The sequence below is a fragment of the Carlito syrichta genome, unplaced genomic scaffold (assembly GCF_000164805.1).
Source record: "Carlito syrichta isolate Samal-C Ts95f unplaced genomic scaffold, Tarsius_syrichta-2.0.1 Scaffold287953, whole genome shotgun sequence".
NCBI lineage: Eukaryota > Metazoa > Chordata > Mammalia > Primates > Tarsiidae > Carlito > Carlito syrichta.
This window is the reverse complement of record NW_007232049.1, coordinates 1-24215: the sequence shown is the minus strand read 5'-3', so window position 1 is coordinate 24215 and position 24215 is coordinate 1. Positions and strand designations below refer to the sequence as shown.

General features: G+C 37.1%; 1 protein-coding gene across 1 annotated transcript in view; it reads left to right on the top strand.

Moving 5' to 3' along the window:
* DNAH8 (dynein axonemal heavy chain 8) overlaps positions 1 to 24175 on the top strand; it is a gene marked incomplete at its 3' end in the record, with an annotated part of 103423 nt that extends 79248 nt beyond the window's left edge. The window contains exons 33-45 of the mRNA XM_008053199.1: positions 1240 to 1382; positions 2143 to 2277; positions 2702 to 2824; positions 5387 to 5600; positions 9121 to 9230; positions 13145 to 13308; positions 14134 to 14326; positions 16048 to 16170; positions 17771 to 17901; positions 18926 to 19079; positions 20736 to 20900; positions 22004 to 22230; positions 24057 to 24175. Of these exons, the coding sequence (XP_008051390.1) occupies positions 1240 to 1382; positions 2143 to 2277; positions 2702 to 2824; positions 5387 to 5600; positions 9121 to 9230; positions 13145 to 13308; positions 14134 to 14326; positions 16048 to 16170; positions 17771 to 17901; positions 18926 to 19079; positions 20736 to 20900; positions 22004 to 22230; positions 24057 to 24175 (2001 nt within the window). The remainder of the gene's footprint in view (positions 1 to 1239; positions 1383 to 2142; positions 2278 to 2701; positions 2825 to 5386; positions 5601 to 9120; positions 9231 to 13144; positions 13309 to 14133; positions 14327 to 16047; positions 16171 to 17770; positions 17902 to 18925; positions 19080 to 20735; positions 20901 to 22003; positions 22231 to 24056) is intronic.
* Between the last annotated feature and the right edge of the window lie 40 nt (positions 24176 to 24215).

Genomic DNA, 24215 nt, shown 5'->3' with positions numbered 1-24215 from the left:
GAGAGAGAGAGAGATAGAAAATGATCTATTGACGTTTCTGGCATTTTCTCCCAAGTAGCTAGCCCTGGTTCTATATGTTTATATGGTGTTTTCTTGTTTCTAATGGAGATGTCAGCAAAAGGTTGACAACAGTCTAGACTCATATTTCTTCTTCAGAAGGATCCTGAAATGGTTTGCTGACTAAACTATTGAGGGGTTGCAGGCATTCAGCCTTGCCACCCTAAATCACTATTTTTGATGACATTTATTTCCCTGAGTATATGTGCCCGTGAAGTGAACCAAGATATTATGTACTTAGTGGTTTTATAGGGCTCTAACTTACCTATTCCAGGTGACTTCCGGACAGTCCTTCCTTAGCTTATCCTTCATCCATCCTGTCACCCCCCCCATTAACATCTTTGGAAAAGCCTTCATTCTTTGATGTAAAATTAAATAAGGAGACTTGTGCTTCCAGACAAGATGGAATAATAGGGTTAAATCTCTTACCTTACAAAGCTACAAAACTATACAAAATGAATGAAACATTTTTTGTCAGAAATTGGACAATAGACAGCACAGACTTAAATCACTGAGAAGTGGAACAAGGTGATTGCATCAGCTTATGGGCTGGAGGCAGTTTCCAGAAGCAGCTCAGGGAGGGGAAGACCAAACAGAACTGGCTGTCTCACCAAAGTGAGGAGACCCAGACTGATTGGGGGATGCCAAGGTGGCTAGAATTTGTAGGGCAGAGTGGGTAAAATGTGTGTGTGGTAATAAAAATTATGAAAACAACAGTATCAACTCATAAATTAGTAGTTAAGTCAGGAGTCTGGGTACTCTATTACATATAGCACTACTTATTTGGGTCCTAGATTTGTTTGATCATTCTCTTATGGTAAACATCCTATATCTACAAATCAGCTGCCCCTTTCTTGGTCTTTTCCATGTTTTCAGTTGATGTAGCTTCCCTACAAGATAGTGAGCACATCATTGGTTTTACTACCAGATGATTCTAATTTCATTTCAGGCCAGGTTTCTCTAGAGGGGTGATTTAGCAGTTTAAAAGTTGACTTTATAAAAAGACAAAATGAATTATCAAATGCCATAAACATTAGATAAGCGAATATATTAACGTTTTAGGAAAACACTTTAAATGTTTATGTAGTTCTGTTGATTGTTTATAGCACTTATATTTTTGTATTCTGGATGATTTTTGAAGAATGTGGTTTTATTAAATTGAAATTTTACTTGTTGGAATAGGTGATTGGCAGCACTGGAATAAGAAACTTCAGCCATATTATTATCCAACTGACAGCATTCCAGAATATTCATCAATTTTGGTTCCAAATGTTGACAATATTCGAACAAATTTTTTGATAGACACTATTGCAAAACAATATAAAGTAAGTTTAACAGATTGTTTCTTAGATGATCACAAAGCATGTAAGAAGAAATACATCCTTTTCACATACTGCAGATAGATAAATGTATTTCTATTTTTTATTTTTTGAGTCAGAGTCTTCCTCTGTCACCCAGGCTGGAGTGCAGTGGCATAATCACAGCTACTGCAGCCACAACCTGCTGGTCATCTTTCTGCCTCAGCCTTCTAAGTAGGTGGAACTACAGGCATGTGCCACCAGGCCCGGCTAATTTTTTTGATTTGTTGTAGAGATGAGGACTTGCCAAGTTGCCCAGGCTGGTCTCGAACCCCTGGACTCAGACAATCCTCTCACCTCCACCTCCCAAAGTGTTGGTATTACAGCCACTGCATTTGGCCCAGACAGAGAAATTAAACTCCAGCTAGAGGTAGTGTCATTTGAGGGAAACATTTTTGGCAAATGAACCCCAGTCCCAGGATACGCTCCAACTCAATATCCCCTGAACTGCTGACTTCCAGCTTGCTAAGCAAAGTGGGTGTCTGTTTACAAAGTCTTTTCATCCTTCCATAGCTATATGAATATTCAATCATATTTTCTTCCAGCACTTTTAGAGTATACATTTTATATTTAAATATTCAACTAGGATTTATTTTGATGTAGGTGTAATTCTAAAAAGTTATTAAAATTAGTTGTATTACTTTATAGAATGGAATCATAGCCAGTAGAACAGTAAGGCATTTAAAACTAAGCATGTTAGATCAACATTATTATCCTATGATTGCAGGCTGTTTTGCTCACAGGAGAGCAGGGAACTGCAAAAACAGTCATGGTTAAGGCCTATTTGAAAAAATATGATCCTGAAATACAGTTATCCAAATGTCTAAACTTTTCATCTGCCACAGAACCAATGATGTTCCAGGTAAAATCCATCATGTGCTGTAGTAATAAACATAATCGATTTTAAAGTGGTGGCTACAATATTTTGACTTAATATTGAGACTTAAGCTAAACTTTGAAGTATATCTATTTTAATATAAATAAATGATTGTCATTCCAATAACTTATTTTTAAAAATATAATAACATATATTGTGATAGTTATATTCATACATATTGAATACATAAGTACATTATATTCTACTCGGAAAAAATGCTCATCATTTCTAGAGATATGGTTTAAAATCAAATGCATGGGTGGTTTAAAATCAAATGCATGGGTGGTTTTCTCTCACCCATGCCAGCTCTGGCATGTCTCTCCGTCTTTCCCTTCTTCTTTCTCTAATAATCTGTTTTAAAATTAAAAAAAAATCAGAAGCATAACACAAACCATATCCTTCTCTCTAGAGAACAATTGAAAGCTATGTGGATAAGCGAATGGGGAGCACATATGGGCCACCAGGAGGGAGAAAAATGACTGTATTTATTGATGACATTAACATGCCTGTGATTAATGAGTGGGGAGATCAGGTATGACTAAAATATCTCCTATAGATGATACTCAATGAGTATTGCTAGTTATGTAGAAATGTCAATAACCGCCATTTTTTTTTTTTAAAACAATTCTCAATCTTTTTCCACTTCTGTTATAGCTGACATTCTCCCGGAAATCCCAGTACTCTTTTCTGCAACTCCCTCCTATCTCTTTGGCTTCTTGGTTTCAGTGTCCTTTCTGGCTCCTCCCTGGCTTCTGCCTTTCCCCAGATTTCATCCTTGCTCTAACTTGTGCCTCTACACACTCCCTCTAAGGAGTGCCTGATTTTTTTTTTTTTTTGAGTTGGAGTCTCACTCTGTCGCCCAGACTGGAGTGCAGTGGCCCCTCCCGGCCACCGCAGCCTCGACTGCTGGGCTCCGGCGATCCTTTCACCTCAGCCTTCCAAGTAGCCGGAACTACAGGCGCGTGCTACCACACCTGGCTGATTTTTTAATTTATTGTAGTGATGAGGTCTCGCTGCCCAGGCGGGTCTCGAACCCGCGGGCTCAGGCAATCCACTCATCTCAGCCTCCCAAAGGCGCGGGATTACAGGCTGAGTCACCAAGCCCAGCTCTGAAGTTTTAAAAAAAGAAAAATGCCTTTTTACTTATTTATTTAACTGCACCACACACTATGGTCCTAGTTGTGATCATCTATTAACCCGAGTCACTCCCTGCTAGGGGACCTCACCATTGTTGCCAGAATGCCATGTGCTCCCCTTGGGGTCACCAACAACTCCCTCCCGATCGGCATACAACACCATCTACTTTGAGTCTATCAGGCCCAGTCTCCTGATCTTTATCTCTGTTCACCTCGAGACACCACTAGAAGCTCAGCACTCATCCTGAGACAAATCCTTAAATAGTTCTACTCCAAGGCAGATAGACCTCAGCAGTTCCTGAAAGGTGGGGTGAGCGGAGACATGTTTAGATCTGGTTTACCCTTATCTTCTGTGAGATAGAAAAGCTCCTGAATTCCAAACTCATTTATCCCACTTAGGATGTCGGATTGGATCTCAAACTTAATATGCCTCAAACCTGCTCCTTCAACAATCTTTTTCCTCTCAGCAGCTCCACATTCATTCTGTTAGAAAATAATGTTTTCACTGTCTTCAGATGATATCCAGAATTTGATAACTACTCATCACCTCCATTGCTACCACCTGGTGTTATATTGTCTCTCTTCTTGATCATGACAAATGCCTCTTCATTGCCTCCCTGTTTCCCTCACCCCTCTCAGTCTGTTCTCAATCAGTAAGCAATTAAAGCATGAGTCAAATCATGACACACTCCCTTACTCAACATCCTCCAGTGAGACTCTTCGAATATAAATATCAAAATCCTTACCATGACTTAAAGACCCTACACTGTTTGATCTCATCTCCCCATGACTCTTTGCTCCCACCATATTTACCGGTCTTTGTACATGCTGGGTATAATATTCACTCAGCACCTCTGCATTTACTGTTTCATCTGCCTAAAATGCTCTTCCCCTAAATACCTAACTGAATTGTTTTCTCACCTCCTTCAGATCTTGTCTTGTATGTCATGTGAGATGAAGCCTCCCCTGAGCACCTCTTATTTTCTTTCTCGGCTTTATTTTATACAAAAGACTTATCATATACCATTTTATTTATATGCCAAATACATGTGTACATTTTGTCTCTCACCACTAGAATGTGTGCTCCAGCAAGACAGGCCATTTTTTCTATGCTGCAAGAGAGCCTAGCACACAGTAGTCACTCATTAAATATTGACTGAATGAAAGATTGTTATGAGGTGCTTGTGTGCCATCCACTCAGAGATGCCCAATAGAAATTTGGATGTAAAGGTGTAGAGCTTAGATTGGAATCTGAAGCTAGAGTTACAGATTTGAGATCTTTAGACAATAGTGTTGAGATGGCATTTCCTGGAATAATGAGAAGAGAAAAGGGTCAAAGATGGGACCCTGGAGAACGGTAACATGTGAGGGGTGGGCGGATTAAGAGTGACCTAGGAAGTGATCCTGGAGTCACAAGATGGACCTGGAAAGAAAGGAGTCTGAAAGCAAGAGAGGAAAAATTTTCAAGGATGGAGTATTAGCAGTGTTAGAAGATGCAGAGAAGACAAAATGAGAACATAATACCCCAAACTCAAACATTCAGCAATATAATTTTCAAAGCTCAGGACTGAAACAATCCTACATTCTGAGCTTAAGTTTTTTGAAATATTGAGTGCTGAATGTAAAGAATGTCTATGGTAAAACTTACTGTAACTCTAAGTACCGTTGTAATTGTATCAAATATCTCACAACTCACCTATCTCAAATTATTTGGAAATTAGTTTTATCAGTGTGGTAAAGGGCACCTTGGACTTAAACCATACATATTTAACTTATGATTTAGAACTCATAGGTGGCATCATTCAATTCAAGTGACCTTGAAAGTGATCATCGACATTCACAAACACTTCACTGATGAGAGTTGAATGTTTTCTTTATCCTATCTATAGTATTATATAGAAGTTATGGAGGAATATGATTGTGATGTGTTACAAAAGTGTTACTGTATACAATTTCAGATCACTAATGAGATTGTGCGACAGATGATGGAAATGGACGGGATGTATAGCTTGGATAAGCCTGGAGACTTCACCACGATTGTCGATGTGCAGCTCATAGCAGCAATGATCCACCCTGGAGGTGGTCGAAATGATATTCCACAACGTTTAAAAAGACAATTTACTGTGTTTAATTGTACATTGCCTTCAAATGCCTCCATAGACAAAATTTTTGGTATGAACTCTCTTAGTGTTTAATTTTTTATTGCACTGCATGATGGACATAAACCATGCAAAACTTTATTTAAGAGATGAAAAGGCTCTGTCTAAATTAGGGGCTAAGTATCTGAAATGGAGAGCTAAATATCAGGAAAGAGGGATTAAATGCTAAGATGACTCTTGCTTATAGCCTATTCTAAGACTTGGGACTATTTAGAAATAGGTTTGTTGAAGGTTGGCATTGTTTTCTTGACATTCAGACAAATTTGGGTAATGAATGTCAACACAAAGACCACAGGTTTTTTGGTCAAAAACTGCTGAATACTCAGTGCAGTGTGAGCTAAAAAAAATAGGTTAACGATATATTACACAAAGTCAAATTTTGTAAATATTAATGAAAATGAGATCCTTGACACTGAATTTAGGCTCAGGTAAATTGTACCATCAAAACTTACGTATGTATGTGGGAAAGAGACCCATGATATGAGAACATTAATTATGTGATATAGCAAGTACTGTAGATCAGATAGGAAAGGGTATACTTTCAATAAGTGGTACTGGAGTATTTAGTAATTCTTATAAGGGAAGTAATTGAAATTGGGCACCTACCTCACAACAAGTACCAAGTCAACTACAGATGGGCTAAGGACCTAAATATGGAAGGCAGAGGTATAAAACATTTGGAAGAAAATACAGGGAAATAGGGGCCTCTGAGTAGGAAACTACTTCTTAAATGAGACTCAGCACAAAAATAAAGAAAATGACAAATTAGACTAGATTAAAATTAAAAGTCTCTTTATTAAAAAACGGTATTAAAAGAGTGAAAATACAAGCCCCAAAATGGAAGAAAAATATTTCAACACAAACATCAAAAAATTAGTGCTCTGAATATTTTTAAAAATCCTGTGAATCAATCAGAGCAAAGCAAACAACCCAATATTATATAGCCAATAAACAAATGTAAAGATGGTATGCATCATTTGTGTTCAAAAAAATACAAATTAAAAACACCAAGCTGACCAGACGTGGTGGCTCATACCTGTAATCCCAGCACTTTAGGAGGTCGAGATGGGAGGATTGCGTGAACCCAGAAGTTTGAGATAAGCCTAGGCAACATAGTGAGACATCATCTCTACAAAAAAATTAAAAATAGAAAACTAACCAGGTGTGGTGGTATGTGCCTGTAGTCCTAGCTACTCAGAAGGCTGAGGCGGGAGGATCTCCTAAGCCGAGGAGTTTGAGGCTGCAGTGAACTGTGATCATGCCACTGCACTCTAGCCTGGGCAACAGAGTGAGATCCCAACTTAAAAACAAACAAACAAAAAATGCCAAGCAATATCACTTTATACCCACTAGATTTGCAAAAATAAAACATTTTCACAAAACCCACTGTGGATGAGAAAGTGAAGCAACTGGCACTCTCACCTTCTGCTGGTGGGAGTGTAAATTGCTACAAACCCATCGGATAACAATTTGATGTCATTCTGGTAAAGTAGAACCCATGCACATCCCAAGGAGTTCTATTTCTTTTTTTTTTTTTGAGTTGGAGTCTCACTCTGTCGCCCAGACTAGAGTGCAGTGGCTGCTCCCGGCCACCGCAGCCTCAACCTGCTGGGCTCCGGCGATCCTTCTGCCTCAGCCTTCCCAGTAGCTGGAACTACAGGCGTGTGCTACCACGCCCGGCTGATTTTTGATTTATTGTATAGATGAGGTCTCGCCAAGTTGCCCAGGCGGGTCTCGAACCCGTGGGCTCAGGCAATCCACTCACCTCAGCCTCCCAAAGGCGTGGGATTACAGGCTGAGCCACTGAGCCTGGCTATTTCTAAGTTTATACAAGATCATCATCTTTTCCTGTATGGTTTGTGCTTCTGAGTCTTTCCCCCCCAGATGTCTTACAGATATTATCCCATTTTCTTCCAAACGTCATATAGTTTTGCCTTCCATATTTAGGTTATCTGTAGTTGATTTTGCACATGCATACCAAAAAGTCCTGTACGAGAATGTACCTCGTATGATGTTCATGATAGCAAAAACTTGAAATGTCCCAAATATTCATTGCCAGTAAAACTGGATAAATACATTGTGGCACAGGCACATAGTGAAATGCTACACAGCAGTGAAAATGAAGGAACACAACTATATGCTGCAACATGGATGAAGCCTGGAAACATCATGTGAAACGGAAGAAGAAAATCACAGGAAAAGTATATAATTCAATTCAATTCAATTTCAAAAGTTAAAAGAAAAATTAAAGTTCAAAAACATAAGCGGTGAAGGTGTGAAGAAAAGCAAGTTACTGGTTATCATCAAGTTGGAGTAGTGGCGACCTCTGGGGGAAGGGACGGGTTGGAGACAAGGATGAGCAAACGGACTCCTAATGTCTGGGGCAGTGTTGTCCTTCTCTTAGGTGTTTGCGTATCTATGAAGCTGTTTGACCCACTCCTCAATATAATTGATATATTTAAGCAAATATGGAAAACCAACCAACTACAAACTGAGGCTGGGAGAAGGAAATAGCCCAGTCAAGGCCATTAAGCTATTGCCTGGCAGAGGCATGGTGCTAAGCCTTTCTTATAGCATATTTGTCCCACAGGAAGGTGGAAATCTAGAATATAGAGTTTCAGGAAGCAAAAGGGCCTTATAGGCATCTAGCGCAACCAGCCATGACTTTTTCATATTTCCCCAAGGCAACTCTTCTTCAGGCTGAGTGAATGAGCCCCAGTTTCTTTAGTCTGCTCCACTCTTCATAAACCTGCTCGGCATCACCGATCAGATGTTCATATTCATAGTCCTCTGAAAATACCATGCTTAGAGCTGAATATATTACTCAACAACAAGTCCCACTGGCGTGAAGTAGGGTAAATCTCTTTGCAGTCTAAACCAAAGACATTTTGAGACTTTAAGAATAACCTATAAACTTACAACCCAGTCCTTTCTGAGGGTGATTTTGACAATCAGACTATCACTGGGGTGTTCCCTAAAAATGTCACACATCTAACCAAGGCCCGAGTGGTGACTGACTGCTGGTCAGGAGATATAAGTCCTGATTCCAGTTCTTTCAACAACAAATCCATGTGACTTTGAACAATTGACTTTACCTTTCTGGGCCTGGTCTCCTTCCCTGTAAGATGAGGGAGTGGTCTCTAAGTTCTTTTTCCAGTTCTCATTTTTGGAGGTAAATGCTGATTTACAGACTCTAGAGCCAGGTTTCTTGGGTTCAAATCTCAAATTTACCTGCATGTATGTTGTGTGACCTGCATGTATGCTTAGTAACATGTTACTAAGCTCAGTAATAATAATAATAATAATAATATCATCTACCTCATATTCTTTCTCATTCAGTGCTGGGAGGATTAAGTGAGTCACAAACTAAGCTTAGCCGGCCCATTGCTAACTCTCAGTCTTAACTGATCTCTTGAGAGAAATTCTGAACAATACCCAGCATAGTCAGTCTTGTAAGGATTTATTCATGGGGGTAAACATGTACTTTGAAATCTTTTAGTAAGCTTGTACCTTCAATCTTGCTTATCTTTCAGGAATTATTGGCTGTGGATACTTTGATCCTTGTAGAAAGTTCAAGCCTCAAGTATGTGAGATGATTGCAGATTTAGTCTCAGTGGGCAGAATACTGTGGCAATGGACTAAGGTACAGAGCTTGATGTCAATAACAAGAAAGTCAACTGTCATTCAGCCCTAGTTATCACCTCATGGCTCATTAAGTTATCATAGCATCATATGTAGTGGTGTTTTTGAGAAAAGACAAATTAGGTCCTCAGATAGATTTATGACACTTTTTCCTTCTAGAAAGCAAATATTCTGACTAAACAATGTTTTCCATATGTATGAGATGTTACTGTAAAGCAGACACGATGTCCAAGATAAAGTGGAATTTTGCTGAAATGAAAACACTACTTTTCCACTTGTTACTCTGATTGTGAATCTTTGTATTATGTCTCCCTCCACCACACTATGTGAGACACTCAAATGCTTATTAACTGACTTAAAAAGGAGATTTTCAGATATTCTCAGCTAACTAGGCCTTGAAGTCTAAGTTATGTTTTTCTCTGAGGTGGAGCATGCTTTAGTAAATGGATGGAAGTCTTTTTAACAAAACATGCTAGATTTGAATATACAAGTCAGTGCCCTAAGTAAAGCTCACCAAACCTGTAACTGTCATCGATGACTTAGACACTGCTCATGAAAAGGCAATTAAGTGTAGGCCTTAATTAACCTTAAACAAGGTTGATATATTTGCTAAAACGTGGTGAAGGAGGCAAGGATTAGTTGTCATAGTACACTATACATTTATTAGGCCAATGACACACATGTGGATGGGTGCTCATCTCCTGGGAAACCTGGAGTGTGCCAGCCTTTCAGGTTCCTGGATAGACTGGGGAATTCAAAATACAGAATTGCCGGAAGAGGAGTTGGGTGTTTCTCATGAGATGCTCTTCTATGCAGCCTCCTTCAGTGATCAGTTCCTTGTGTGGGGGCCTGCTTCTTACCAATGCAGGGTCTTTTCACATGCTGTTCTGCCTTTTAAAGAAACTCAGAAACGAATGACAAGAAGTGAGTATTGGAGATAAATTTTATAAGATTCATCTGTTTTCCAGTAGGGCTATTGTTCATTTTAATGTGCTTATATACATAGTTTTCTGAAAACCTTTGGCCACCCAAGTGTCTCTCTATCAAGTTTCTTTTGTTATTTGAATGTTTACTGGCTCCACTTCCTCACTGTCCTTTCTTTTCCTCTTTAACCTGTTGTGCACCAAAGAGCTCAATCTTGCCAAGTCCTACAGTTAATTTTCTTCTTCCTCTTATTTGACTTTTTAGCAGTGTTTGATCTAAATGATTCCTCTAAGTACGTTCTTCACATGGGCACAGAGGGTTTCCATATTCTTGGTTTTCTTCCCACCTCATTAGTAACCTTCTTAAAGTCCTCTCTCCTCTTCCCCTCCTGTAAATACTGGAATGCACCTGGTCTTGATGCTGGGACCTCTTCTCTGTCTACATTCTTTCCTTAGGGGGTCTTGTCAGCTTCAAGGCTTTAAACACCATCTCTATGCTGATGACTTCAAAATCAATGTCTCCATCCCAGGCCTCTGTCTGACTCCAGACTGACTTCTAACTGTCTAATAGACATCAGTGTTTGATGTTTAATACTCATCCTGAGGTTAACATGTCCAGACAGAACTCTTAAATGACTTTAAATATATTCCTCCTTCAGACTTTTGCATCTTAGTTAATAGCAACACCAATGGTCCTGCTTCTTAGACTAAAAAAGTTAGGCACCATCCTTCAGTGTCTTTCTCACTGTCTACATCCAAACCATCAGGAAGTCTCAGTGATTTCACCTTCAAAATACATCCCAAAGCTGAGCACTCTTCACCACCCCACTCTGACCACCCTGGTAAATGCTCCTATCACCTGTCCTCTGGACCAGGCAGTAACTTCCTAACCAATCTCCTTACTTTCTTCTTATCCTCCTGGAGTGTTTTCTTTACACAGTACTAGAATGATATTTTTAGAAAGTAAACCAGAGATCATTACTCCCTAAAACCACCAGTAGGATTCCCATTTACACCTACAATAAACCCAACCTGAGCTGCCTCCACTTCTCATCCTTCCCCTCCATCATCCTTCCCTGGTCTAGTGGCCCTTCTTGACATTCCTTGAGCACCCTGGGTTTTTCATGTCGTTGGACCATTATACTTTGAATCATTCTCATCCTTCATACCTTCAGAGGGACTTCCTGCAATCATTCTCCAAAATAACTGTCCACATTCCTCCTAGTCATGATCTATCTCCCGATCCTGCTTTATTTATTTATTTTTACTACAGCTTTTATCACTTGTGTATTTGCTTGTTTACAAATATATTTGTTTCCTATTTATTCTCAAGCTCCCCCACCAGAATGGACACTCCTTAGATGGCAATGGATTTAGCTGTCCTATTTACGGTGGTATCTTCTTAAGAGCAATGGGAGGTACTAAGTCATTGGAAAATAAATGACTCTTCCCCCCCTTCCCACCTTCAAATAAGCAGCCTTCTTTGTATCTTTTCTTCAGGCCTCCCATCTTCACAAAGCACCCTTTTACTCCATTCATGTCCCGTAATTCACCTCACATTTATATTACTTTACATAGCTTTAAAGCAGAAACAAGTGAGAAAAGAAAGAAGGTGAAAAAAAGTAAAGAAAAATATTAGGAGAGAAGGAAAGAATCAGGTTAACAAGTAATGAGGAGAAGGAAAGAACTTTTTACAGATTCTCTTTGACGACTGCTTCAGCTGCCAATGGCTGCCATCATAGCTATAGTGTTTTACCATAAAGGAAAAAAAGAGCAATATTCACATAACCTTACTTCTCTGAGCATTTTTGTGTGTTTGTAATATAGCTGTCTGTTTTATATTTTAATGGGTAGAATGAAATTTTAGCTCGCAATAGAACTGAGCAAAGAGGGAAATTGATGGATGATTGATAAAATAACACTTCTCTTCATTCCATCTTCCCATGCTACCTGCTGTTTTAATTTGCACTGTGAATTAGCCTGTAAAAATTACTCTACAGACTCAATAGGATATTTTTGCAATATAGAAGGGGCTTATTTTTATGATAAGATGCTGAAGAACGCATTTGCTTTCTTGAAATAGTTGTATGGGGAGTTTGTATCACCAGAATTATCACTGTTTTCATTTTCAAAAATGATGCTAATGATATTTGTACATGGCCAGCGATGCTTTCCACACAAAAACCGTAAGTTTATCCCTCAACTGGTATCTCTTTGGGTAAGAATATATTGTTAGAGCTTTGCTTTTTTATATTCTAGAAATTGGTAGAAATAGTAAGAATAATAGTATAGTCTTTGTGCTCAAACAAAAAACACACAGAAAACCACCCATTACTGTACTTACAGTTGCATGTCAGACTTGCCTGTCAACTTATAGATACATATATATGAAAGCGTGTCAAACGAGTTTGGATACCCACAGCCACAGTGAAATCCAGGTTGTGATATACAGATGTATTTATGGAAATCTAAATACATTAAGGTTCTTAATCAAAGTAATCTATAGTAGATGGTCATTATTGACATTAAAAGTGAACATTTATTGTGTTTACCTCCATGACAACCAGCTCACATTCAATTTTTGTTATGACATATTTCCACATACACTAGTAAGGTTAATAATGATTAGGAATGCTTATTCCCAAAATTCACATAGTTCTTAAGAGCTTGGGGAGAGGGGGAAGTGGTTTGTTCAAAGCCAACTTAATGGTGATAAAACCATTGGAATCTGTATCTAGTTGGAATCTGCATCTGGTGCATTTATCTTGCATTCATTTTATTCTAGGGCTTATGCTCCTTTGAATTCTTTGTTGGCTTATTTATGATATTTTTCTGTCAGTGCTGTGTCAAAAATATGAACTTAATGTTGATTTATTTACTCAGTCTATTTTACCTAAAATAAGATTTGTGAGATAGAATAGTTCTGAAAGTATTTTTGCTTTTAGTTTCATCTGAAAACTAATTGAGAGTATTAAATTTTTTTCATCTCTAGGTGAAAATGCTGCCAACTCCTTCTAAATTTCATTACATCTTCAATCTTCGAGATCTTTCCAGAATTTGGCAAGGAATGTTGACCATAAAAGCTGAGGAATGTGATTCAGTGCCTATTCTCTTGTCACTTTTCAAACATGAGTGCAACAGAGTAATTGCAGACAGGTGCATATTATAGCATTTAAGTTTAAATATGTGACCTGAGAAGTTTATACTATTAGATTAATTCCTGCGTGATCTACTCAGATAAGTAGAGTGATGAGCATTATCTTAATTTGTTATGGGACTTGTGAAGCATTGATGATATTTCCCACCTGCTGACTGCCTTAAAAAAAAATGCTCTGCCAATTTACTTGAATATGACTTCAACAATTCATCTTTATAAATCACCACATCTGACAACATTCAGAAACAAGTTTTAATTGTGCATATTTTCTAAAAATTGTGAGCTCTGTGTAGGTTTTGCATGGTGAAATCTGGTTTTACCTCATTAAATTAAGCAATCCCATTAAAGTTGAATTTAATCATCTTTCCAAGCCTCAGTTTAAAACTAGGGATAATAATGCCAATCTCACAAAGTTGTAAAGTAGATACCACATCTCACACGTAGGTGATACTTGGCAAGTGTTACTCCCTCTTTCCTCTGTGATACTGTAATCTGAAAAGGACCTTTACGCACTGTATGTCCACAAACCCAGAAAGAGGATGCTCACCTGATACTATCACTTCTGTACTCACACTGTAAATGTGAGGGATCTTTGACCTCACCTAAGTGATTCATCTCTATTTTCTATAAGTCATACTATTAATGTAATCACTCTGGATAAGGTTATGTCCTTCGTGTCAAAAGGCAGGACATAGTGTTTTCCTGTCCTTAGCTGAGGAGGTGCAGGATGGGGCTGAGAGGGAGTAAGGGGAACTGAAAAGATGCTTCAGATCAGTTAGAAAACATGCTTTCCTATTTTGCATTCTTACTCATTTTTCTTTCAGATTCATAACTCCTGAAGATGAGCACTGGTTTAATATACAACTTACTCATGCAATTGAAGAAAATATTGGCTCCGAGGTGGTATCATCTATTCATCCTGAGCCATATTTTGTGGATTTTCTCCATGAGATGCCTGATCCAACTGGTGAAGAACCCGAAGACACTGTGTTTGAAGTACCCAAAGTCTACGAGCTGGTATTTATTTTCATCTCTTAAAAGATGTTTTCAGATGACTTACCTGACTAGATATTTCTCTCTGCTCCAGAGTCCCACTATGGAGTTGCTGTAACTTTTAAGGTGTTTACATGTTGTGATTCATGGCCATCACACCGAGTAGCAGATTCTCCTCAATGAAATTTAACAGCAATCTCATTACAGTTAGGCATTTGACAAATATGCCTACTGCCATCAATTTATTTAATATTGCTTTGAAAGTTCTGGCAATGAAGCAAAATGAGATTGATTTTATTATCAGATTTTTTAAAAATCACTATTTGTAGATAAGATGATCCAACTACATAGTCCAAGAGAATTTAAAACCTATTTTTGACTAATAAGAGTTCAATAAGATGACCAACTGTTATTTAAATATGAAACACAGTAACTATCCTTCATACCAGGGGTTGTCTATGGGTCAGATCCAGTCCACTGTCTGTTTTTGTTAGACTTGTGAGCTGACAAGGATTTGTTTGCATTTTTTAAATGGTTAGAAAAAAAAAAGAAGAATATTGTGTAACACAAAAACTATATGGAATTCAAACTTCCAATTTTCATAAATAAAGTTTTATTAGAACATAGCCATACCTATTTGTATATATATTGTCCCTGGCTGCTTCTGGGCTATAGTGGCAGAGTTGAGTAGTTGCAACAGAAACTGTATGAGCCACAAAGCCTAAAATATTTACTATCTTGCCCTTTAAGGAAAAAGTTTGTTAACTCTTGCCAACAATCACAAGATAGAAAATATAACACAAAAGTATTTCATGTAGCTGGGTGCGGTGGCTCACGTCTGTAATCCCAGTACTTTGAGAGGTGGAGGCAAGAGGATGAACTCGGGGGTTCGAGACCAACCTGAGGCAACATGGTGAGACCTTGTCTCTACAATAAATAAAAAAATCAGCCGGGCATTGTGGCACATGCCTGTGGTTCCAGCTACCTGGAAGGCTAAGGCAGAAGAATCACTTGAGCCCAGCAGGTTGAGACTACGGTGGCTGTGAGCATGCCACTGCACTCCAGCCTGAGCAGCAGAGTGAGATTCTGACTTTAAAAAAAAGTATTTCATTTAACAGCAACAATAATATAAACTATCTAGGCATTAACATGATAAAACCTTACTTGATTAAACAGTAACACTTCATTCTTCCTAAATTAATATATAGGTTTAATAAAATTTGAAACATGATTTCAAAGGGTTTTTTTTTAAAAAAACAGAACCACATAAAGTAATTCTAAAGTGCGTGTAAATGGGGAGTAGCAATTTGCAAAATAAAGAGGGTATTTACTTAAGAACAACAAAGACTTGTGGTTTTGACCACATAAATAATGTAGAACTTTTAAATATTTTTTAAAGCCATAAATAATATCAAAAGTAAATAAAAACTAAGAAAAATATTTGTTAATTTAATCTGTTAATTACCATGAATAGGAGCTGGGACTGGGCCTCTTGAAGGGAAGGTCAGAAATGATTTGTGTTGGAAACCAACTAATGAAGTTAAGTGTCAGGCTTCTGAAAATGGAAATAAGTAAAAGTAGAGTCATGTGGCAAACCTCTAGAAATTCATATGGTTTAAGTATACACACAAAAGATATATGTATACACACATATTTAGAATTATTTTTGAGTATCCTTACAATTGCTACTTTAATAAATTTTTGGATCTTAAATATTAGTTCTCTCTCTCTCTCCCTACCCATAGGTACCATCCTTTGACTTTTTGTGTGAAAAACTCCAGTTTTACCAGAGGCAGTTCAATGAAATCATTAGAGGAACATCTCTTGATCTGGTGTTTTTTAAAGATGCAATGACTCATCTTATTAAGGTTCTAACTACTGGCTATTAACTGATATAAATAGATAGGGTAAAAGCTTAGTAAATTTCACAGATAAACTTTTTGAGAGAATACATGCTATCAGGTATCATATAGAAGGGTATACATAGGTTGGGTCTGTTCATTGTCCCAGAAAACAAAGGCTTAATAAGAGACCCCTTATTTGAATCCACCTACAAGACAGCACATGTTTTCAAGGGCAAATTGATAGGTTTTGTGTTGAGTGCATTTGTACATGAGTCAAAGAGTCTTGCCTTCCTAGAAAGTGAGCTGGAGAACTCTGTGAAGAAATATACCTCTTCAAATTACGTTGTGATGCTATAGGAATCTTGTTCCCCATGGAGGAAAAGCTGCTGCTTTAAAAAGTGTCAATGTCATGGTTGGCTTACAGATTATGGACAAACTGGTGAGGAAGGGGTAATGTAGGTATATGGAACTGATGAGAAAATAGAAGCCAGTTAGAGCACCACAATGGAACATGCTTGGATCTAAGCCTGAAAGGCAGCAGAAAGTTGTTTACTTACAACAGGTGGTTGATGGAAAAGGAATTTCTCTAGAAAGTAATGACATGGAGTAGAGATATATGATTAAACGGAATCAGGGAGTTCTGTATTTATTGTATAGTTGTCTTTTGCAAAGTATATGAAATGTCAAATGTCCTAGGGGTGTTTTCACATTCATCCCATCAACAAGTAACTACTGAATACCCACTGTGACTAGATGTTGGGGGCCTGGACACTGTACTAGGTGCAAAACCATAAGTGATCAACATATTTTTAAAATCAGTGATAGAATATTATTATTGATCTGTAAAACTTGCATTTTAAAAAATCGTTTTTATTGGTAATAATAGACTTAATGATCCATCTGGACTTTTTTCCTAATCAATGACAAATAAAATAAAAGACAGCTTTTTAGCAATGTCACTTGGCCTGCATAAAAGGGTTGAGCCACAACTTGTCTTATTCTCACTGAAGATATTGACCACAGAAAAACAAAAGACAAAAGTCTTGTCTCTAAAGGTTAACTTCTACAAACATCTCCCCACCCCCACTGTAAATAAAATTCTGGTAGCTTTAAAAAAATGTTCCTTGGCAGATATGATATGGCAGTATGATATGATACATATGATAGAGGTAGTATTCATTGTAGAGATAGGTGTCTACCTGTTTCAGTATGTTAGACTGATAAATAATAAGTGAACAATTCTAATCTTTTCTTATATCTTCTGTAGTTTGGAAAGAGCAGTTCCACCATCCATTGAGTCTCAAAATAATAAAATTACACACACACACACACACACACACACACACACACACAATAATTTTGAAATAGAAGGGAATAAAGTCAATTTGTTCTTTTTTTTATAATGTAAATATAGACAGGAAAGGAAAGAGTTTGAATTGAATAAATTGTTATGGATCTTTAATTTTTAAAATTCTGTGCAATACCATGACATAGAAACTGTCTAACATTGTATAGAAACATATGTCCAAACCTTGGACCGATCCATTTAGTTCTAGAAAATGTAAATATTTGCATCCTATTTACACAATAGTGTTTGAAATAAAGCTATTTTATTTCAAAACAGATTTCACGAATAATTCGAACATCATGTGGAAATGCGTTGCTGGTAGGTGTTGGTGGTTCAGGAAAACAGAGTCTTTCAAGATTGGCCTCTTTTATAGCTGGATATCAAATATTTCAAATAACATTAACCAGGTAGGATAAAATAAGTTTTTCTATAGTTAATTTCTTAGGAGTGAAATGTTTATTTTTTTAAAAAAAAAAACACAACCGTTTGGCATATTTGTTTTTTAAGTGAATGTTCTTATTTGAGTATTACATATACAAGGAAATATACACAAATTATGGGTGTCACAAAGTAAATATACCTATGTAGTCAGCCCACAGACGAAGAAAGAAAACACTACTTGTATGCCAGGACCTTTGTGTCATGTCGCCATCATTACCCTCCCAAGGATAGTCATTGATTAGTTTTGTCTAGTTTGACCTTTGTATCAATTGAATTATACAGGATTTGCTGTTTGCATGGTTGCCCAGCATAAGTGAGCTCCAACGTCTGTTACGTTAACTTACCATGGGGATTTACATAACGTAAATGTCTGCTTTATTTTTACACATCATGATACTTCTGGTAGCACATACATTTAACAGGAAACAGTAAATAGGAAAACAAATACCAGGGCTTTCGCTTTTCATCATCTGTAACCATCTAATTATAACATTTCTATTCTTTATACCATATTACATAATGGATTTTTTTGTAGGCTTTCTCTGTATCTAGCCACTTAATGAGCTGTGTAAATTACCACTATATACTTTATCACTAATTTTTATTCATAATTTAATGTGACTTTTTCACCAATCCAAACTCATGCAAGTTTCAAATTGGTTTTAGATTTTGTACATATATTTACTTGGCAAAATCTGTTGCTGAGAACTGTCAGATTACAGGGACAAAAAGTGTATTTTCCTATTCTCAGTTATGCTTCATGGATCACATCTGGTGAATTCCCCATTTCTCAGTTCTCAAATTAAATAAAACATATTTGTTTTGAGTAGTAACATAGCTCTTTAGCTCTAATTTTTAGTAGACACTGTTACTTAGTATCTATTGGAGCAGGTGCTGATTATGCTGTAATTATTGTGGGTTAGTATGTTTTGAGATTAATTATGACTATACATTTTTTAATTTTAAATTTTCTATCACTTTTCTTTTTAGGTCTTACAATATAAACAATCTAACAGATGACTTAAAAGCTTTGTACAAAGTTGCTGGTGCTGATGGAAAAGGCATCACCTTCATCTTTACTGACAATGAAATAAAAGATGAGGCATTTTTAGAATACCTTAATAATTTGCTATCTTCAGGTGAGGTAGGTCTCAAAAGTAGAGAAAAAGCTCATCTTGTAAAAATGTAAATTATATTTGAATAGAAAAAGCAGCCACCCTCTGGAAGAAAGGCCATTTAGCATGTGTTTGATTTTATAAATTATTAGCATGTGAGATTTAGTAGATTTTTTAAGTGCCTGTGAAATTAATGCTGCCCACTTCCAGATTTCTGTATGCTTTGTCCCATTTTAAATATGGATCCTTACTTGTCTCTTCAGTTTTCAGTTTGATCCTATAACTCGTTTTAGGAGAAGCAAAGCCTCTCTCTCTCTCTCTCTCTCTCTCTCTCTCTCTCTCTCTCTCTCTCTCTCGCGCGCGCACGCGCGCTCTCGCTCTCTCTCATCTATCTATCTATCTATCTATCTATCTATCTATCTATCTATCTATCTATCCATCCATCCATCCATCTATCTATCATCTATTTATCATCTGTCTATCTACCAGTCAGGATTATAGAATGGTTAAAAGAGTTCTGGTTAGTTATAAGTGAATGTTCGTATTATCACCACTTCTGATACTACTTCTGATAGCACTTCCGTGAGCAGTCATATAGTTGATATTTTGTTTGAAGAGCTCACAGGAATCAGCATATATAGGCTGAGCATCTCAAATCCAAAAATTCAAAATCCAAAATGCTCCAAAATTTAAAACTTGAGTACTGACATGATGCTCAAAGGAAATGCTCATTGGAGCATTGTAGATTGCAGATTTTCAGATTAGGGATGCTTAACTAGTAAGTATAATGCAAATATTCCAAATAAAATTCCAATTCCGAGATGCTTCTGGTCCCAAGCATTTTGAATTAAAAAATACTCAACCTGTTTTTGTTCTTATGGCTAACATTTATTACAGCAACACAGTAAGGATACACAGCTAGGTCAGTAAAAAAAAAAAGACACATCATATGAAGTCTGGAATAATCCATGTACGGGCTTCCTGTGCTCTCATCAAAGGGCCATACAGAATGTGTTCTTCCTCTAGTACGAAATAACATGTGCTCTATGTTTCTGTTAACGAAAGCCCATTTGAGTCCAGTGGTTTTGTTTGGGGTTGGTCATGTAGTTACTCCCGCCTAGCCACAATTGCCAAAGTTCCAGACTCCCAAAAGGAAAGCATGTGTTTACCACATACCACAATGTATAAATTGTCTAGTAGGAACAGCAAAACAACCTTATCAATTAGTAATGGGGGAGACATTCCAAAAACTGAGTTCCCTAATGCTAGCCGAGGGCCAGCTCTGCAAGCACACCCTTTTCAAGATTAGACCTACCATGTTAACGCTTCCCTGCACAATGGTATACATAGATGCTTAACGGAGCACAAGCTCCTTAAATCTCTTGGAGCCAGAAGTTGACTCTGAATCACAGAACAGAGGGCATTCCAAGACATTTTAAAGAGGTGATTGAAATAGTGGAGGAGATAGCTTTTGGCTAGTAGCTATTTGAGCACAGGAGAACATAATTTGCTCTTGATTAAGCTGCTTCATTACTTTTGGTAATCCCTGGCAATTCAGGGATCTGGAGCACAGAAAGAAAATATGAAACAAGTTGTCATGTAAAGAAAAAAAAGGCTAGACTTTGGCAGTATTGGTTGTGGGGGGCTTTTAAAATATATCATGCTTTTTTGTCTGTTCCTGAAAGATCTCTAATTTGTTTGCACGTGATGAGATGGATGAAATCACCCAAGGTTTGATATCAGTGATGAAAAAGGAGCTGCCTCGTCATCCTCCTACCTTTGACAATTTGTATGAGTACTTCATTACAAGGTCAAGGAAGAACTTGCATGTCGTTCTCTGCTTTTCTCCAGTGAGTTTTAATTTTTATTCATGTAGAAAGAGTTTTTTATTTAAAGGTACTTAGTTTACCTTTTCTGATGAGATTATTTGCTTGGAAATCAGTGTTTTTACATTGAATTAAAATGAATAAATACTGCCACCAATCTCCATTGACCAAAATCTCATTTCCAGTATGATAATTTAAAACATTCAAATTACTAAAAATTATTGCATAACCTACAGTTTTCATTCATTACCTAGGGACATGAATTATTTGAGTTGTAAGGGATTTGGTGAAATAATCCAATATAAACATGCCAACTTTACTAGAATGTTCCTGATATAGTTTGAATATCTCTAACTCACTGTGCTGTCCAGTACAGTAGCCATTAGACACACACAACTGTTTAAATTTTGATTAATTAACATTAAGTAAAAATAAACATTAAATTCCTCAGTCCTACTAGCCCCATTTCCAGGGTTCAGTAGTCATGTATGTCTGGGGGCTACCACTCTGAACAGCACATATGTGGAACATTTCCTTAATCACTAAAAGTTTTGTTGGACAGCTCTGCTCTGGGGGGGGGGTCTCACTAATTTACCAGGCATCCTGCTTAATTTTTAGAAAGTGTAATTGCCAGAAAGCTCTTCTTTGTAATCAGTTGAATTGTATCTTTCGGTATTTTCTCCTTTGATTCTAGTTCTTCCCCTGTAAAATGAGCCTGATCCCTCTTCCACATAAAACTTTTCAGATATCTGGAGAAAGTTTTTGCAGGTTGTTTCTTTTTAGACCAAACATCTGTTCCTGCAGCTGTTCTCATGTGCCCTCTTGTCCTGGTCTTTTACTGTCCTGGCTCTCTCTCTGAAAGAGTTCTAGTTTGTCAGTTTACTCTCAATAAGTAGTTTATAGAATCAAATGCAATACTGTAAATATAGTTCTAGGACAAGGAAGAATGTGGAATATATTTCCTTTCTTTATCTAAATGATATGTTTATATGATATGGCAGCCCATGAATCTTTTTCAAATTCATGATGTCACCCTGTTGGCCCAGACTGCATGAATCTCTCTGTCACTTGCATTAGTGTCTCTGTCCCTCTGAATCACTAATGCTTTTTGATTTTACCATCAATAGGTTGGTGAGAAGTTCCGTGCCCGTTCTTTGAAGTTTCCTGGATTGATATCAGGTTGCACTATGGACTGGTTCAACCGCTGGCCGAGGGAGGCTCTGATCGCCGTGGCCTCCTATTTCCTTTCAGGCTATAATATTGTCTGCACTAGCGAAACTAAAAGACAAGTTGTAGAAACAATGGGCCTCTTTCATGACATGGTTTCAGAGAGCTGTGAAAGTTATTTCCAAAGGTAAGTGATAGTACAGAACCACCATAGTACAGAACACAAAGTATACTCCAAAGAAGAGTTAAATGTAAAATCCAGTAAAAAGACTCTTCATGTTGATTGAACATGAGGTCCTGGTTGCATTTGAATTTTCCTTGCTTTAATTTTCTAGTGACTATGTGTTGAAAAATGGCAAACAAATGAAATTGATTTAGAAATTAACCAGTGTCCACACTTAAATACTCTTTTATCCTCCAGGCCTCCAAGTAACAGATGGTTAATGAATTGCTTTATTTCATTTGCCTAATTTTGTTTTGAAAATGACTTAACTGATTCATCATAAACAGTTTAAAATTAATATCTTATTCAAATGCATTATTTACTTTGATTAAAGAAGTATACTGTTTTAAGGTTTCTTTATTGCCTTATGTTTAAAGGAACATTTAGGTTTTGTATTTGCATTACCAAGTCTTATCAATGCCTTTGTGCCAAATAATTATGAAACAAAATATTAAGGGACTGTAAGAAAACCCTTCAGTAAAGGCAGAGATAGTGTGTTCATTATGCAAAAGCTGGTGTCAACAATTCAAAAATATAGTTTTATTTTTATTTTTTCCAAAAGCATGGTAGTCACTAAGTAAGACTGACAGATGGGCCAGGGTGGATCTTCAGAACAGTGGGCTCCTCCCTTAGGGCTCATGGACGGGTGTCATGGGTACAGAACCTCCTAGAAAAACTATGCTTGTTTTTCTGCATAGAGAGTTTGGATAACACTTTCATTAATTTTCAAGGAGGTATCTGCCTTGCAAAAGTTTATTTATTCCAGACCTCTTCCTTTATTTAAAGCAATTCCCAGACTACCTTTCTTAAATAATTCTAAATAATCTCCCAGATTCCCTTGGTAAATCAGTGTATATTAATTCTTACTGATAAGAAGACTTTCTTTTCACTTAACTTGAGCTCCTCCTGCTAATGTCATCTGTGGAGATAAATCTTTACCTTTGTATAGCTACAAAAGCTTGTTTCTTTATTTTTGAAAATTTTGGTGCATTTTCCAAAGTTTTCATATCTTCCTAGGTTGTAGAGATTTATTCTGAATGTAATTATTTTATAACACTTTAATTATAGTCACATATATACCCAAGTCCTTGAAAACAAAACCTTAAAAATGTTAAAAATCTTCAGAACTTCAAAAGTGAAAAATTAATATAAAAGGTAAAATTTTTTTAATCTGTGAAGAGCTCTTCTTTGACTTGAGTTTCTTCTATGTAAAATCACTCCTTTTGTTTATTTCTGTCATTAAGTATAATTACTATAATAAAGTCCACAATAAGTTGAACATTTGAATCAAGTATGGTTGCCGTGATCTCAGGGCCAATCCAGTGAATCAAAGGGAGAGATTGGTTTTGGCATTTGTAAACTCACTTAGCTGGTGCCTAGCAGTGAAGAGGTATGTGGCAAATATCAGTTGAATGAAAATGGATCACAGCATAAATTCATTTCAACCAGTCATTGCTAATATTTGTTCAGAACCTTAAAATGTATAAAGTATGTTCACATGTGCTTTTATTTGATCTCCACAAAGTTCTGGAAGGGGTAAGACAGACATTCTTCCCTCATTTTCCAGATGAGAACACAGAAACTCAGCCAGAGGAAGGGTGAAGCCAAAGACCCCTAAGTGTCAAAGCATTAGAGATTTAGTGCTCTTTCTGCCCCACCTCTGGAAAACCGTGCACAATTCCTGCCAATGACTCACTACAGACTCACACTGATTTCACACAGAGAAGGGTGTCATTTTATGGGAGTACACCAGAATGATAGAAATGGTCATTTTTATGTTCTACTTTCAGATACCGCCGAAGAGCACATGTGACTCCCAAATCTTACCTCTCATTTATAAATGGATACAAAAGAATTTATACTGAAAAGGTGAAATTTATTAATGAGCAGGCTGAACGTATGAATATTGGTAAGAGGACTGGAATCTTATCTTTTTTACAGTCTGTTTG